General features: G+C 36.5%; 2 protein-coding genes, 1 long non-coding RNA gene and 1 pseudogene across 3 annotated transcripts; 1 reads left to right on the top strand and 3 right to left on the bottom strand.

Moving 5' to 3' along the window:
• Window positions 1-874: 874 nt before the first annotated feature.
• Window positions 875-5,247, top strand: LOC126602966 (vacuolar sorting protein 3-like; annotated as a pseudogene).
• LOC126605622 (uncharacterized) lies at window positions 2,094-2,687 on the bottom strand. The gene is made up of 3 exons (XR_007617016.1): window positions 2,614-2,687; window positions 2,468-2,518; window positions 2,094-2,230 (listed from the first exon to the last, which is right to left on the bottom strand). It is a non-coding gene; the product is annotated as an uncharacterized LOC126605622 (long non-coding RNA).
• A 2,603-nt stretch (window positions 5,248-7,850) lies between the features above and the next one.
• Window positions 7,851-8,647, bottom strand: LOC126601574 (uncharacterized). The gene has a single exon (XM_050268303.1). It carries the CDS (start codon window positions 8,618-8,620, stop codon window positions 8,024-8,026), a length of 597 nt encoding a protein of 198 aa, XP_050124260.1. The 5' UTR covers window positions 8,621-8,647; the 3' UTR covers window positions 7,851-8,023.
• Window positions 8,648-11,561: 2,914 nt separating this feature from the next.
• Window positions 11,562-15,900, bottom strand: LOC126605760 (replication factor C subunit 2). Its single transcript, XM_050273196.1, has 12 exons — window positions 15,753-15,900; window positions 15,558-15,636; window positions 15,375-15,454; window positions 14,767-14,889; window positions 14,482-14,551; window positions 14,337-14,410; window positions 13,784-13,904; window positions 13,605-13,667; window positions 12,962-13,021; window positions 12,420-12,545; window positions 12,238-12,321; window positions 11,562-12,088 (listed from the first exon to the last, which is right to left on the bottom strand). The coding sequence occupies exons 1-12, from the start codon at window positions 15,794-15,796 to the stop codon at window positions 11,993-11,995; spliced, it is 1,020 nt and encodes a 339-aa protein (XP_050129153.1). The 5' UTR covers window positions 15,797-15,900; the 3' UTR covers window positions 11,562-11,992.
• Window positions 15,901-17,666: the final 1,766 nt, after the last annotated feature.

Here is a 17,666-nt window from a genome sequence, read left to right as displayed (position 1 = left end):
ATTACGTAGTGTTGTCAACCCTATCATTGACCATTGATCGACGGTTGACTTTTGATCAACGTGTTCCGAATCCATCTAGAATGTCCAAGAGGATGTCTACGACCTAAGATTATGTGTTTTATCACTAGATATCTGTCGATGAGAATTGTACTTTGTTTTAAGCGATGATTGTACTTGGCGCCTTGATATTTGTTCTAGGAGCTGAAGTGTGAACTCCATGTGAGTGACTTTAATATATGTAATATGGTTATTACCCATGAAATCCCCATGCTAGTATACTTAGTAGATATAGCATGGTTTTATAAATGTGTTTCTACTAAATATTACTTTTATATTAAGCCATTGATCTACTTTTATGAAATGTGATTTGACTTGCATATTTGAAATGTTTATGAAATGTGGTTTGAAATATTTATGAAACGAGAGGGCTAGTAGAGGATGGGGAGTTTTTGCATCAAACCTTGTACCATGTCTTGTTTTATTGAACTGTTTTGAGTTACGTTCCTTGGATTTTGCTCAATTCTGTTGAGTGGTCCGGACCTAGGTTTCGTTGAGTGGTCTAGTTCCCTACTTTGTATGGATTTGTTGAGTGGTATGGAATCCCTCCTACTTTGCAATACCGTTGAGTGGTTCGGAATCATATCCTTTTTAGTTCCGTTGAGTGGTCCGAAACCTGTTTTTCGTTAGATTTCGTTAAGTTGTCCAAAATTGCATCCCTTGTCTTTGTTGGTTCGTTGATCCCATGGATTCAGTATAGAATATGAAAGCTTAGAAAATATAGGCTTCGACTGAACTGAGTCACTATAGCCCTAGTTTTTAGTGCATTTATGAAACATAGATTTGATAACCTTTGTGGTTTGATTTAGAAAGGCTAATGGATGTCTGGGTGACTCTTTCAATGTTTTTAGTGAATTGTTTATGATTTTATGAATGTTGTTTACAAACTGTGATTGATGGACTAGTTTTTTATTATCACATATGTCGGATTATTGTCACTCATACGAGCTTCGCAGTTTATCCAAGTTGTTGATTTGCCCGATGCACGATTCCCATAGTGCAGGGGCACTTATGCAGGTGACAGAGTTTAGTTGATACAAGGAGCCCTTGGGGTAACGAACAAAGGTCAGAAAGCTTGGAGTGTTAGGTTACCGTTATATCTTTCATTGTATTTCGTTTGGACTTTCTTTTTTAGAGCCTACGAGCTTGTAGCTTTGTTGTAATTTGTTGTATTTGTGACAGAGAACCCACCACTTTACTTGTATTTAAGAATTTCCAACCGTTGCACATTGATCTTGGAGATATGTCGGGATTGAGGCGTGACATCATGTGTTATCACACAAAGTGTATTTTCGCTACCAGATGTTTCTAGTCTGCCATAGCATAAATTGTTGTGGAAAGGATGGAATGTGCTTTTGCAGTTGGACAATGTTGGCATCATAGCTAATGCACATGGGCGGCCAGTTGGTGGTAGCTTGGTGTTCCATAATAACCTGGATTCTGTTAGGGAGATATCTTCATATATGGGTTTTGCAAAGGATATTCAAAAGATCACTTTTGGTGGTGGAGGGGTAGGAGGGCCTTGCATTGTTGTAGATAAGGAAGATGGAAGTGGAAAACTTGTCGTCGTTACAACCGCCGCCAAGGTTGTTTGCTATCGAAAATTAAAGATCTATTGAGAAAAAAAGAACTTCAAGGAAGGCATCTTCTTGGTGGAGGATCTTGAGTGTGAGAGTGAATTATCAAAGGATGTTCTCATTTGTTCATCTCAAGTGGGGTTTCTCTTGCTTTTTGACTTGCATTTTGAGGAAGCAGTCACTAGTAGAAAAAAGCCTATCTACCACGGTTAATGCCCGTGGTAAATTACAATCCACCACAAATATTATGCCCATTAGTATTCTGAATGTGATAAAAAGTCTCAGTTTCTACCACGGACTATGCCCGTTGTCAAATGTAATATAACCACGGATTGTACCCGTGGTAAATTGGAATCTAACACCATGTGCTATGACCGTTGTTGATTACTAATTGACCACAGCCAATTTCACTAAAACTATTTTAGTACAGAATAACCAACAAAATTCCATATTTACTACAATATAATAACTACATAAAAAATCACAAATTCGAATATTACAAGTAGTACATTGTTGGCCCTCTTCCCTTTCTCTTTTTGCTTCATTCACATCATCACTTGAGTGCATCTCGTCACTGTCTAGCAAACCATCAAAATCTACACCTAAAAATTGAAACCAAATTTGTAGAGAGATTAACAAAGGAATGTTTTGTATCCTAGAAGAAAAAACGAATTTAGAGAGAGATTTTGCGGAGTAACCAAATGCAACTAAAAGACCACTCAATTCATACCAAATTTATAGAGAAGCAAATAACCCAATTTACAAATGCGTTCCAAAATGTCATAACTCTTTGAGATATTTCGTCAAACACTTAGTGGTCATACTATACTTACCCCAAATTACTTGTAGCAAATTTGATAACCACTTTAGGTTCTCTCTCCTTCCTGCAAGAAAAAAGATGATCATATAGGTAAGAAGGCTCACTAAAAACGAAGTGTCATTAGCGTGCAAATAAAAGTATCTTCCCTTTTGTACATACAATGTATGTAGCTCCTTCATCACTCCTTCATATAGCTTTTTCATCACTCCTTCATCACCTGCAAGTTCAAATACTGGAAAACACATTGCTCTCAGATAAAACCCATGAGATCCTGAATCATGTAATACATTAAGTTGCATTTTGAAACTAGTTAAAGTGACTATGTTTACACAACCAACAGAATTTCCTCCAATGGCAGCCATGACTTGGCTAAAGAATGTGGCAATTGTCTGACAAAAATATGACATTCCCTAAAAGTCTTTTAAAGAATACAAGAAAAATACTTTGAACAAGAAAGAGGCAAACAAGAATTTCAAAAATTGAAAAACATTTAATCAAAATTTTGGCTTATTTGCAACCCATTGCAGTTGGCCCTGTAACAACCTACAGAAAGCTACCTTATAAGCTTCCTTATATACAAAGTAAATCCCTAGATTCTAGAGTGATGACACAAATGGCATCAAACTTTAGCCCTGTTCATCTCCACTCCAGTATAGAATCAAAACACTTGCTATTACTTGGGAAAGAATCCAAAACAAAATCCAAAACTATAACATGCTCATTAGCCAAGGGAGGAAGCCCCCCAACGTATACCCGATGCGCATGCCTTGTAGCCTGCAAGAGAGAAATATATATACACTGCTCATCGGCCAATGAAAAAGACGTTGTTCATGTATTTATGAGAAAAAAAATTGTGCAAATTTATATATATGAACATAAATACAATAAATTTACTTGCTAAGTCATGGCTTGAGCTGGCATCAATGGAAGAGCCATCTGTAACAAGGAAAAGCATATGAAGTTATTCACAAAGAACACAAAAGAAAAATCGAACTCAAGATCCCATAGAAGCTTATGATGGTGAAACGTACATGCAATGCCCCCAAAAGGTAATGAATTTTGTACCACTCCAGGCATCGTTTGTGGAATACCTGACAGTTGTCCTATATTATTATTGAAGCGATAACAGAAGGATAAGTAGTATAGCTTTACGGAAAAATTATGTCACAATTACACTAGTAATGAAATCCATCTGAAAGCCCAGAAGTATCTTTTACATTGAAAAACCAACCAAATTCTTTTACCTTAAATCATCAAGAAAAACCTAAGAACTCAGGAAAAAGCCAACCTACAAGTTCATATCAAACAAAAAATATTCTGAAAAAAAAAACGACCAAATAATTAAGAAAAAACTGCACATGTATAAATTAATCGGGTAAACAATTTCAACATTTTGTGAAGAAAAAAATAATAATTTCAACAGAGACTTTGGAGGGTGGATCAATAGATGCAGAAGTGAAGGGCTACTATAAGCTAAAGATTGGAGGCAGGTACCTGTGAATCCAACACAAAAATTATAATTAGAAAAAAAGGAGAAGTATTGGATGACAAATCGAGGTAGTCTAGGTGTGGATTTGGCTTGTTGGTTGAAAGGGTCTCTAGGGTTTTTGGTTGTGGAGAGTGACATAGAGGGAAAGGATAAGAGAGGGTTTGAGCGATTGGCTCGGAAGACCCTGGTACTGCCGTAGTAGAGAGAGAAGGAAATTGAGAGATAAGATGGCGGTGGTTGCCATGATGTTGGGTCACGGTAATGGAGAGAGGGAGAGGGAGAAATTTGAGAGACAGAGAGAAAAGGAAATACTAGGAGTTGAGATTTTGGGCGCCATGCCAAAATTTTGGTAGCCCCCCAAATTCTTAATCTCCCGCCTCCTTCAAATGTTTTCAATTATGTAGGATAAAAACATCCACCACGGACCAAAGACGTAGTGAATTCACAAAAGGCGATATTGTAGTTTGAAGTAACCATTACGAGCATATCTCGTGGTAATTATGATATTCCATCACGGATTTAAATGTTTGCTGTAAATTATTCACTTTTAACAACGGGTCAAAATCTGACCATGGTGGATTAATGTTATCTACCACGAGTTAAACTTGACCATGGTAATTGAATAGTTTTTACCACGAGCTATATATGCCCGTGATAGAATTCACGTGGTAGATGAACTGTTTTGTTCTAGTGAGTGAATCACTTTTTGCAGTCTGAGACAATGCAGCCTTCTAAAATATTTTCATTTCGGAAGGAGAGATCCAAATCGATTGTCACTACTGGTTCCTAGAAATCGCTACTGGGATTAGCATCCTCCCCTTAAGCCTCTGGAAGATGTTGTAGAGACGGGTTGATGGCAATTCAAAGAGCAATCTTTCTTAGAAAAGCAGGTGTAGAAACTGTGGTGGATAATGCATTTCTCCTGAATCCACCAAATATGGATAATTTGTTGGAGTATGCCATCAACTCAATTACTAGGTATTTGGAGCTTTCTCATGAGAACGAGTTGAATCCATCAGTGAAGCAGGGAGTTGACACCCTATTAATATGCCTCTATAGAGCTTTGAATAGTGTTTATGACATGGAGAAGCTGCCATCAACAGAGAATTCTTGCGTTGTGGAAGTTACAAACTTTGTTAGATGACTCCAGGCATTTACGTACGCTTGCCTTCCTATATGCAAGTAAAGGGATTATTAAGGCTCTTGGTATCTGGCGCGTCATTGCAAGAAATTGTTCTTCTGGCCTTTGGAATGACCCTATGTTGGAGAGTGGCTCACATGATGGTGGTACAAAAATATATTGAAGTTCTGCTCCTTCTTCTTCCTTCCACCCCCATTTCTGTATATCGGTTAAGGTTGAATAAGGACTGAGATTTGGATCTAATCATGGTTGGAGCTTGTACGGCAAGTTGGTGCTTTTTTTTTGTTTGGAAACTAGGAGGTTCATTACCAGGGCAAAAATGTCAAACGTACAATGAAAACCTACAGTGAAGCAAGCAAATAACTAGGCAGAATTAAAGCCAAGCAGTGTAGGGAAGTACAAGAAGAAAGACACTGCAACAATGTTAAGGGGTTGCCCCCTACACTGTTGTTACGAAGTTTAAAGAGGACAAGGTAAGTTCGTACTTTGCAGACTCAATCCCTCTGTGATAATTGACTCACTTTGACTCGAAACTCTGACAACGGGTACACATCTCTCTCCTAAGAGCAACTCCACCCATGGAGCCTTTTCCCTGGCAATCCACTATTGAATCCACCCTTTTGAACAGTAACTGCCTTTAATGAATAGTAACTACCATTAATGAACAGTAATTGTCATTTGCATCTCCACCCTTGGAGCCCTCCCCCTGGCAATAGGCAATAAAATATTAGTTTTTTTTGTTTGTTTAAATAATACAAAATAAAATTATTTGTAATTTCGGATAAGATTTTTTAAATCGTTCTCATTGCGCCACGTGTCATTTTATAAAAAAAATAATTATTTAGCGATGGATTTCGATAAGATTTTTATCCAATGTCATCGTGCCACGTGTCGTTATCTTTTGAGAATCTTTGACGATAGATTTTGATCAGATTTTAACTCGTTCAAAATTCCGTCACGTGTCATTATCCGAAAAGATAATTAATCTTTTGAGAGGTGGTATTTATAGAAAAGTAAAAACAATTTTTTACAAATTTTTTTCAGATTTTTTACAATTTTTTCAGATTTTTTCCATTTTTTTTTTAAATTTTATTCAAATAATTAATCTCTGCCGTTGGATTTAAAAAATTTTGAATTCCAACACTCCAGATTGTACCACGTGTCACAACGGTAACTTTTCTTAATTTTAAAACTATTTTTCCTTTATTTATAAAGCATATTAATATCGACCGTTGATCTCAGATCGAACGGTTGATATTAAATAAGATTTTTTTTTTTTTTTACCGTTGAGATCCAACGGTCCAAATGAAGGAGCCGTTGAGATCGAACGGACCGTGGGAAGCCACGTGGCTTCCCAACGGTAACTGTGACATTCTGAAAAGCGGACTGCTTTTCTGAAAAGCTGTCGGGCAACGCGCCCCCACGCGCGAGTGGGGTGCACGAGCCTGACAGAAAAAAATAAAAAATGGGCTTGGAGCTCGGGCTCCGAAGCTGTCACAAATTGACAGGCCCCCTGCTCGGGCCTTCTCCATGGGCTCGGGCTCTTCATGGCTGGAGCACATTGACAAGCCCTCAGGCCCTTTCTTCTCCCCTGTCCCCCGGCCTATTTACAAGGCTGGAACTGCTCTAAGCGAAAGGAACGGGCCCAAGCAATTACAACATGTAATTTCGCCTAGAGTCCAGTGTAATTTCCCACAATTGCTTACTTTAGGAAATTGACCAATATTTATTCAACAGTTGTACGTAACCATATTAAAACAAGATGTTTAATAAAATATCTCAAAAAAACTCGAGTAAAATACAAAGCTAAAAATTTGCCAATGTGGCACTGGCATTCGAGTTCGATAGTCCCTAGGTTGAGAGGTTATTGGACTTTTCCGAAGACGAGCCTTATAGTTTCGACACTTGTTGCAATAAAGCTCATCATCAGAAAGTCCTTGACGAGCATATGTTTAGTTCAAGTAATGAGTTGTTTTTCCTCTCTAATTGTGTGTTATTATTTACTAAATTTGCCTTATATAGATCATGCTTATGACGTAGGTTTTGCCTCACTCAGGTATAAGCATTTTGAGAATGCTATCAAATCCAAAAGCAAAAGTTATCTTTACAAACAAAGCCAACATAGTGTCTCCATCGATTTCTTTCACACCCAACATCTTTCCACAGATTGTGGGAATTTTCTTGAAAATACTTAAAAAAAATTTAGTACAATGGTATATTTTACATTAAGGGGAGAAGAAATTTGGCTAAGTCATATAATTAGCAATCTAATTTGGTATCGAATTCACTATTCACGAGATTCGAACCTAAACCCCTCACTTACAAATAAAAAAGAATATTATCAGACCGTAGTACCGAGTGACTTAAATTATTCATAAAACATCTTTCATCTTTATATATTTATTTGTTAAAAAATATAAAATTATAAAGAAAAGTCCTCCCTCCCATATTCCAATCCACAGAACTACATCCAAGATCCAGTATCAACTAGACCTGTGATCTTTGCCTTCTAATAAAAAATAAAAAATAATTATTTAATATTACGATTTAATAACATTCTTTTTCACTTGTAAGTGAGATCTTAAGTTCAACAAAATATTTGTCGATAACATACTGAATTACCAATATACATAATAAAATAGTGCTATTTTTTTTTTTTTACTTATTTAAAAAATGGGACAACTAGTGACAAATCACGGTTATCTTACTCTTCCAATCCCAGGCTATGAGAATTTTATCATGCTTCGTGGCTACAGTCAAACAGACTCACTAGAAATAGCGCTATTTGTTACATTAATAGTGATATTTGAGAACATTTGGAAAGAAAAATAAAAGTTCAAAGTACTCTTCTTAGTCTTGTATGACCAGAGAGCTAAAGCTACCCAACAGTCAAATACCCACCTTGCCCTTGGATATTACAAATCCCATTTATAGCCCATTCAAAAGAGTCCGAACCCGGCCCATTCAGCGTCGCTAACGGGTCGCGGGGACGACCTGTTAGACGAGTAAGACGACGTCGACGCGGGTGAGTAACGGAACGGCGAGAGCAGCGTTTTCCGAGACGACACAGACCACCGCGCCAGTGTCTCAAGGTCCAAAGTGTAATCGGGTTCGGACTCGGGTACGGGCACCGTCCTAGCACCACCGCTCCCCCTTTTGCTCTTGCTGCTCGGCTTCCCCCTCAGAAGAGGAGACATAAAGCAACCGGCCGACGAAATGGCTTCTGATCGTCGAGAAAGGAAGTTATTGGGTTGCTCAAACCGCCAGCGCTCGGACCGGGTTCGAGAAGCTGAAGGGGAGCGGAAGGAGCGGGTCCGAGTGTGGGGCTCCGGCGGAGGCAGAAAGATTGACCCGGATGGCGGGGGTTTGAGCTGAAGGTGTTTGTGAGAATGCGACTGTGACGGCGGCGGCATCTGTGGCGGTGATTGTTTTTGTTGTTGGTATTGGATTTTGGGGACGCCGGGTTTAATTTCCCACTGAAATGGGATTGCTCCTGGTTTAGTGAAAGAATGGTCATCGTAATCATCTACTACCATTTTTTTGAATTTTCTATGATAAATTTCTGCAACCGAGAGGAATATATAGAGGAGGGAGTGCGGGGGATTGAAGAAAATTGAAGGTTGGTCCCGCCGGGATCAGAGGCATTAAGTTGGGTAGGTGGGCCATTCTAAGAAGGGTCCAATCCAATCAAGTACTTGACTTTAAATAGTTTCTGTAACAACGACACGTGATATTATTAATTGGATAATAATTGTGTATTTTAGAGAATGCCCATATCTCACTTCTTCTTACCAATAACGAGTTTTTAGTGAATAAATTTTATAACTAGAATTATGCAAGTCTTTAATATGTAATTTAGAGAATGAACATGTCTAACATCTCACCTAATAACTTAGTTATCATACCCATATTGTAATACGTACACATAAACATGTAAAGCGTACACCTAAGAACACTAAACCGTTGCACTACAAAATTTCTCCTTGACTTGGGATCAAGAATATTGGAAAAATGCCAAAAGGATAATTCAATCGCGCTCTTGTATTCTGACTTTTTTGCTTGTTGATGTGGAGTTGAGAAAATCGCCACCACGCAATTGATTGAGTCACTATAACATGTGCTTCCATTTTTAGGCGCATTTGGAGGGAAATTAAAACACTATCGACTCTCATAAAACCACATCGAGTTCTGTTTCCATGATCATTTCAACACTTTTAAATTAAGTAAATCGTCAAAATGATCCCTGAGATTTGCATAACCCATCACTTTGGTCCCTGAGATTCCAAATCGATAAAAGTGGTCTCTGAGATTGTCCACCATCCATCATTTTGGTCATTCCATTAAAAATTCCGTTAAGTGTCTCAAAACTCTTGACCGGAAGTTTGGGCAATTTTTAAAGCTTCGTAACTCAATATTTTTTTAACCAAATTCGACCCATAATATATCAAAATGAAGATAGGAAAGTGTAGAATAAGATTATACCTATTTCGGAGCCCAATGGTTGCTGGAGATTGCTGAAAAATAGCCTCAAAGTTGACTGGTCCGAGTGAAAACTTGAAAACTCGCCAGAAACTGGGTAAACTTTAAATGTTCATAACTTCTTCAATACTCAACGAAATCAAGTGATTCAAAAACGAAAATTATACTTCTCGATGAGACAAAGATAATGGTACCTTTTTTACGGCTAACTCGCCGTGTTTTGGTCAGAAAACGGCTCAAAAGTGGCTGTCTTGGTCTTGAGTTATAGCCACTTTTGAGCTATTTCCGGCCAAACCACTGCGAGTTAGCCATCATAAATGGTATCATTCTCTTCGTATCATCGAGAAGTATGATTTTTGTTTTTGAATCACTTGATTTCGTTGAGTATTGAAGAAATTATGAACGTTTAAAGTTTACCCAATTTCCGGCTAGTTTTCAAGTTTTCACTCGGACCAGTCAACTTTGAAGCTATTTTCCAGCCATTGCCAGCAACCATTGAGCTTTGAAATAGGTATAATTTTATTCTACACTTTCCTATCTTCATTTTGATATATTATGGATCGAATTTGGTTAAGAAACGATTGAGTTATGAAGCTTTGAAAATTATTCAAACTTCCGGCCAAGAGCTCCGGGACACTTAATAGAGTGTTTAACGGAAGGACCAAAATGATGGATGATGGACAATCTCAATGACCACTTTTATCGATTTGGAATCTTAGGGACCAAAGTGATGAATTATGTAAATCTTATGGACCATTTTGACGATTTACCTCTTTTAAATTTGATATCTCAAGTGGAGAAAAATAAATGTATTTTTAATATTTTTATTATCAACCTTCCTTCGATGTCAATTAAATGGACAATAATAGGAGTGCGCATTCATTTGTCATCTGGTAACGAAGAAAACATTTCAATGAATGTTAATGAGACCAAACTTTTAAATCAAATTTGTTAAATCGTTTGATGTGGTTATTTACAATTAAATTATTACTTAAGTGTTGATTAATATGCTCATTTTTTTATTACTGACACATCATATGGTTTACAAGTTTGGTTTAGTCTACTAGCATTACTCTTACAATTTTGTAACTTAAGGTTGATTTGGTATTGCTGAAATTATTTTAAAAACAACTTTTTTAAAAAGATGGGGCTAAAATTGTGTTTGGTAAATAAATAAAGAGTAAATTGTAGTTATGGTACCTTAACTTTAACTCAATTGAGGCAATGGTCCCTCGACTAAAAATTGATTACCATTGGTCCCTCAACTCATCAAAACGTGCAACTATGATCCCTCAACTAAAAATTCATTACCATTGGTCCCTCAACTTTAATTCAACTGGAGAAATGATCTCTTAACTTTAAACAAATTGTAGCAATGGTTCTTCCAACATAACTCGTTTTAACAAAAAATTTGACGTAGTTGACGAAAACGACTATAATTACACACTTTGATAAGTTGAGGAACCATAATTATATAAATGGATATTCCAACATAACTTATTTTGACAAAATTTTGACGAAATTGATGAAAATGACTATAGCTACACATTTTGATAAGTTGAGGGACCAATGATAATGGATTTTTAGTTGATAGACCATTGCTTCAATTTAATTAAAGTTGAGAGAACATTGTTATAATTTACTCATAAATAAAAAATATAAAAAAAACGTTTTTTGTCAAAATCATGGATCTCAAATAAACATAAAACAGTTTTACCCTTACTTTTGAAAACAACACTGTTTTCACAGCACAGCATAAAGTGAGTATTTGATTTCAACCCTCCCTAATATCCTTGTATTTATTAAAGAAGATACTTCACGGGCAAATAGCCAGGGATAGAATTTATTGATGTATGGTTGGTTGTGACACTTTGGGACACGGGTTCACAGTTAGCCATGGAAGAAAGTTGCCTACGTTTCCATGATATTCATACTCGTGACTCTTTTAAGTAAATTTTAGCTCCTTCACGGATTTTTGTCCTGAATAATATTTGGATCTGCTCGAAACACCATCATATGGAATTATTATTCCACTCAAACTATAACATTACACGACTGTGTTCTATTACATGAAAATCTCTCCTTTTGCCCCGCAATCTCGGTCTTATTTCCCGGACAAAAGATGGTGTACATTTCCAATAAGGGTGACCGGCAGTTTCATTGTGCAAACGTGACGGGTCTCAAATCATGTTTCTTCTAGAAATCATAATCATTACCCCTTAATCATGTTTTCCACCTAATGCTCTGCTAATTCCAATTAATTAGCTATGGCGTGTTAAACAGAAAATAACCATCAGCAAGTGGTTGGTCTATTTCACAACATAACGATTTTTTCGGAATTTAAACATCTTGGTTCTACAAGATCTAGCGGCATACGGATCAATCTGCATTTGGGTTCTGAAACTAACCCGAAAACTAGCTCAGCATTCCTAAGAGAAATCTTCCTGCATGTTACAAACAGCTCGCATCATACTGCTGGCCACGTCAAGCAGCTGCAAGTACTCGTCAGCACCATCCACAAGACACTGCATCATAAATAGGAGCTAAATTAAAATTTTGCACAAGATAGGCCTGCCTTAATTTATTAAGATATTGATTAATCGAACTTAATAAGCTAAATTAAAACTTGGCACAACATATGACATGCCTATGAAAGGTAGTTAACCTCTCTTACCTTATCTGCTTCGCCCAATTTCTTGCATATTCTAGCCTTCTGTTCATCTAATATGTCATCTGCCTGAACCACCACCTCAAATAACTAGAAGCAATCTTGTATTACTTTTGCTGTATTTCATATGGATGACGACAATCATAATGAACTAATAGGTGATTCGATTAAAAGGGTGAAACTAAAACCTGTGAAAGCATTTGAGAGACCGGATATCCCTCTGCAATTACATTGTTGACTTCCTTGTTTGCCAAGTCAAAGTTATCACCCCTGCACGCAGAGAAAAATGCCTCAACAACCTCCTCTGGGACTACCTGAAGAACGCAAATATTGGATATCAGGATGGAGCAGGGAGTTGATGTAAACAAAAACCCCTTGGAATGCCAAACACATTCAACCTTAAGAGGGGCAATTTCATTTTAATGCTCAATGCTAGAATCAAACACAAATTTCCCGACATAGGATTCCACTGTACCTAAGTCCCCAATTTCGTGAGACTAACAGTGGGAAATGACAGAAGTCAGAAGAACATAAACGACCCGCTACAATATAGTTCTTCTTCAGTTGCTCAAGTTATAAGTTATAATAAATAACTTCAAGCATCTTGTTGTTGCAACTACATATAGTTGTATGCTATAACTGTGTAACATTAACGTTACTGCCCAACATGCATAAAAATAAAGAAACAAGTTCCTATATCATCATCAAATTTAACTGTCTTGCTACTTACCCCAGACACACTAATCAGCTCCTTTGAAGAAATAGAAGATCCAAATAAGCGAGCAGCTGACTGCAATATTTCGAAAGTACAACTTAAAATTCAACAATGAGACTTAGCAGGATCTAATGTTAATGCCTTACAAATGTGGAAAAGTCCGTTAGTAACAAGGATAAAAAACGAAAAAAAAATTGAAGCAGGAAACTTCTGTAAAGGTCTAATTTAGATGAACGCAGAAATGGGAGAAAAAATCTCAAAGTAGTTGGATATATTAAGTTTAACTAACACTGGGCTAACCAAGACCATTTCATATAGCTACAAGATTTTAACAAACAACAAAAATACCAAAGCATTTTACTTACACTAGGGATACTGTGATCACTGATCAGTTCAACAATATTCCTCAATATCATCATTCCCAAACACCCAAAAGTTTGGTGCTAAACTTTCAAGATGCTTAAAGCCAAAGAATTTCCAACACAATTTCAATTAACATCATGCTTCACGAAAACACATCATCAATTAAGCAGCCAAAAATGCATAAATTACTGAAGTACAGCCTTAACAGATACTGATGGTGGTTATCTAACAAGTCTTTCGGAGAAAATAGATGAACGAGAAAAGAGGCAATTTTTCTTGACTAACCCCCAATTACCTGCAAGTATGTAATAGCCCGACGAAGATCACCTTGTGAGATAGAGCTTAGTGTTGACAGGGCCTACAATGTAGATCAACACTTTGTATGAGGATGTCAAAACCCCAAAACTGATTCAAAGATTCCATTTTCGACAAACCACAATATGCAGTACAATACTTCAGCTATGATGTACACACCTCTGGATCCAGGTTAAGGCCTTCTTCTTGGCAAATATGCAATACGCGGGTGATCATGATATCTTCTGAAAGTGGCTTAAACCTGAACTTTGCACATCTCGAAGCAAGTGGCTCTATGATCCTACAAAAACAACAAACTCATTGATCATCAAGTGCAAAGCCTGCCCCTGATTCATGTATATTACAATTTAAAGACAGAACCTAAAGACATTTTAAATTAACTGTTATTATTTGAAACCTTCCTTTCACTGCATTTCAGTGACATTTCCTACATAGACATTATTATACACGAACAGTTCCTAAAGAAGGTATTTTAAAATAAACAATTGTGTTCCCTCAGACATCTCAGGATACTCTTACAATGCAAGAGTGAAAATGATCAAGGTTTCTAAACCCCTCCAAACAAAACCAAGTTTCAACTGTATTTTATCAAACCCGCCCCAAAATAAAATAAAGGAAGAAACTGGGTTACCAAAAGTTTAAGTGAACCAAACATATAAAAGGGAATTGCATATTGGCTAATTAAACAAATAAAAAAGTAGGGAAGGTGCACCTGCTGATATAATTGCATATAAAAAAGAATCGGGTGACTTTGGAGTGAGTTTCCATTGTACGTCTTAGGGCATTCTGCATAGCAGAGAGTAAGTGAGAAGGGCATTCATAGTACTTTTTAGGAAATGAAGAGATAACAAACGTGCCTGAGCATCTTCTGTCATTGAATCTGCCTCGTCAAGGATTATGATCTTAAATGGTGGACACGGGTAACCCCTGCAGCATTGAGGAAAGGGAATACATTTCATAAGGATTCGACGTGATCATGGAGTGCCGGCTGTCGACTACCTGACGCCCTCCCCCTCCTCCTTTATCCGGGCTTGGGACCGGCAATGTAAGATAAACTTACACGGCGGATATATGAGTAAAAATGGAAACGGAGAATATATGAGTAAAATTGAAAATAAGAGTTCTCAGATATGAGAATATACCCTGGACGTTGATTAGTACCCACAGCAACAGCAGCAAAATCTTTGATCTTTGTCCGAACAACATTGATCCCACGATCATCACTAGCATTGAGCTCCAGCACTCTAGACTTGTAGAGTTCAGGTCTGCAAAAAGATTGTGGTTAAAACAGTGAAAATTTTATAGCAATGCGTATAATGAATAAAACCCAATGCAAAGAATTTGAATTCAGAGTAAATTGTAATAGAGAGTGCTTTAGTTGTATGCTGAAACACCCCAAATAACATCATTCAATTTAACTACCCGAAAATAATAAGAAACCATAAAGCCATGTCTAGAGTCATCATAGTCCCTCCTAGTACCAACTAAATCTAGTCAGCCCGAAAGAATTTCGGAATCCCTCAACCCATTTGAACACTTTCGATCTAGAGTGATTATAGTTCATCCTAGTATCAACAAATCTGGTAAGCCCGAAAGAATATCGCAATCACTCAACCCATTTGAAGACTTTCGAGAATCATGGCATCAAAATACAATGCAATTTGGGAAAACAAGTTTTAAAGAGCTGAAAGCACATAAATACACAATCTTTGGAATTTCAGATAAATAATAAAATGGGCAGGAGGCAAACCCGTAAAGCTGGTGAGCGATGGCGAGAGCGGTGGTGGTTTTTCCAGTACCCGGCGGACCATAGAAGAGCATGTGAGGACACTGCAAACAAAACAAAAAAAACCCCAAGTCACAGAACTAAACAGATGAAGAAATAGGAGTAAGTGCATTAGGGTTTTGAAAATTGAAGCTTCACGGATGTTACATTTGATGTCTCGAGGGTGTTGGTGAGGACTCGGACCACCTCGTCCTGCTGCGCCACATCTTTCACTTGCCTCGGCCGACTGACAAATTACATAACGTTCAAAATTGAAATCAACAAAATTAAGCCCTAAATTGGAATGTAATTGTAGAGAGAGAGAGAGAGAGAGAGAGAGAGAGAGAGAGAGAGGAATGGTACTATTTTTCGACCCATGGCTGAGAGCTCTGAACCAGTGGCGCCATGGATGTCTTTTTTCTCAGAAAGGCAGTCCCGCCTCAGTAGGGCTTTTGCTTTTCCCGCTTTGGGGACGGAAGAGGAACAACAAACAATACTGTTTTAAGGTCCAATTAAACCAATTTAATTAGGTCCAGATCCTCTCCGGATCTTTCTATGGGGAGCCTGCTGACCACATCATCGTGGCCGTTAATTCAAAGTGGACGCAAATCGTGCGGCTATTGAGTTTTTTAATTTTAATGTGGGTTCCTTATTCCGCTAATAATTCAACCACTAAAAATTAAGAAAACTAATGAAAATTGCTTCAAAACTTTACATTTTAACCAAAAATCATCTAATAACTTTATTTAATTATAAAGACAAGAAAAAAAATAAAAATAAGAAAACTTACCATACGCACTTGAGGGGACTGGCTAGTGGTCTGAGCCCAATGTTTTCTTTGGTGGAAACAAACAACCATTGCAACTTCTTGCTTTTTTTAATGGAAGATGATCATCTCCGGATTCATTTTGTCTCATAATCATTCATCGTATATCGTATAGTCAGTTTTTGACAAGTACTATTTATGTTTAATTTAAAATTAAAAAAAAGTTAAATAATTTATAACCGCACGATACACGATGATTGATTAAGATATGAAGATCCCTAGGATTCCCACAATTTGAATCTGGATGGGATCCAAATTCTTTTTTAATTATCACTTGCATTTTTCATGAATTATCAACTATTATTAAGAGTTTTTTTTTTCTTTTTTGCTTAGAATAAGAAAAAGACTTCAAATTGAATTACATTCTTTAGTTTTATTTTTGTGATGTTGTTTTCCAATAGTAGTCAAGATGACGAGAGATTTTTCAATATGCTCGGAACTCGGTACATCATGTATCTCTATACAAGTGGTGAGATTCTTGTGTTAAAAAATTAATAACATAAAAAATAAAATGTCCCACCACTTATAGGCATAAGGAAAAATTTCTCCAAGATGACACCTAAGCTCAAGAAATTGGATGGAGAGCAACATTTAATTATTGTATATATGTAAAAAATGTAAGGGAATTTTAATTTGGTAATTGAAAACATTTTTTTTAACATAATTACTAAAAACGTAAGCTTTCTCAAGGTTTTTATTGAAAATATCACTTATGGGCTCATCATTTTCGGCGCAATAGGTACTTTTACATGACCAAACATGACCTAAGTTTCAAACCTTATGAAATTGAACTAAGAATGAGATACTATTTATAAAGCTTGACCAATAAGTAGACATTATTTATTAAATTGAACCAATAAGTGGACACTATTTATGAAACGAAACCAAGAATTAGGCACTATTTCTAAAACTAAACCAATATGTGAAAACTATTTATAAAACTAAATTATACACTATTTATGAAATTGGATCAAGAACTAAACACTATTTATGAAACATAATCAATAACTAGACACTATTTATGAAAGTGGACCAATAACTAGGCAATATTTATGAAACTAGACTAAGAAATAGACACTATTTATGAAATTATACCAATTACTATACATTATTTATGAAACTGGACCTAAGAACTAGGCACTATTTGTGAAATAGGACCAAGAATTAGGCACTATTTATGAAAGTTGACCTTGAACTAGATACTATTTATAAAACTAAACCAATAAATAGTGTAGTACTATTCAGCTTCATAAATAGTGTAGTATCATTCAGCTTCATAAATAGTGTTCAATTTCAAAAAAATATCTGTAATGAACGCAATCCCATGCGTCAGGATTTTTTTTTAAATTTTTTATATTAAAATTGTGTTATTTTCATTAAAATTTATGTTCATTTGTCCTTTTATTGAAATTTAAGGGTTTTTCATTAATATTTAAGTCTTTTCGTTAAAT

Source organism: Malus sylvestris, chromosome 15, assembly GCF_916048215.2.
Source record: "Malus sylvestris chromosome 15, drMalSylv7.2, whole genome shotgun sequence".
In the NCBI taxonomy this organism is placed as follows: Eukaryota; Viridiplantae; Streptophyta; class Magnoliopsida; order Rosales; family Rosaceae; genus Malus; species Malus sylvestris.
The sequence above is the reverse complement of the archived record's forward strand: the minus strand, read 5'-3'. Positions and strand labels throughout refer to the sequence as shown.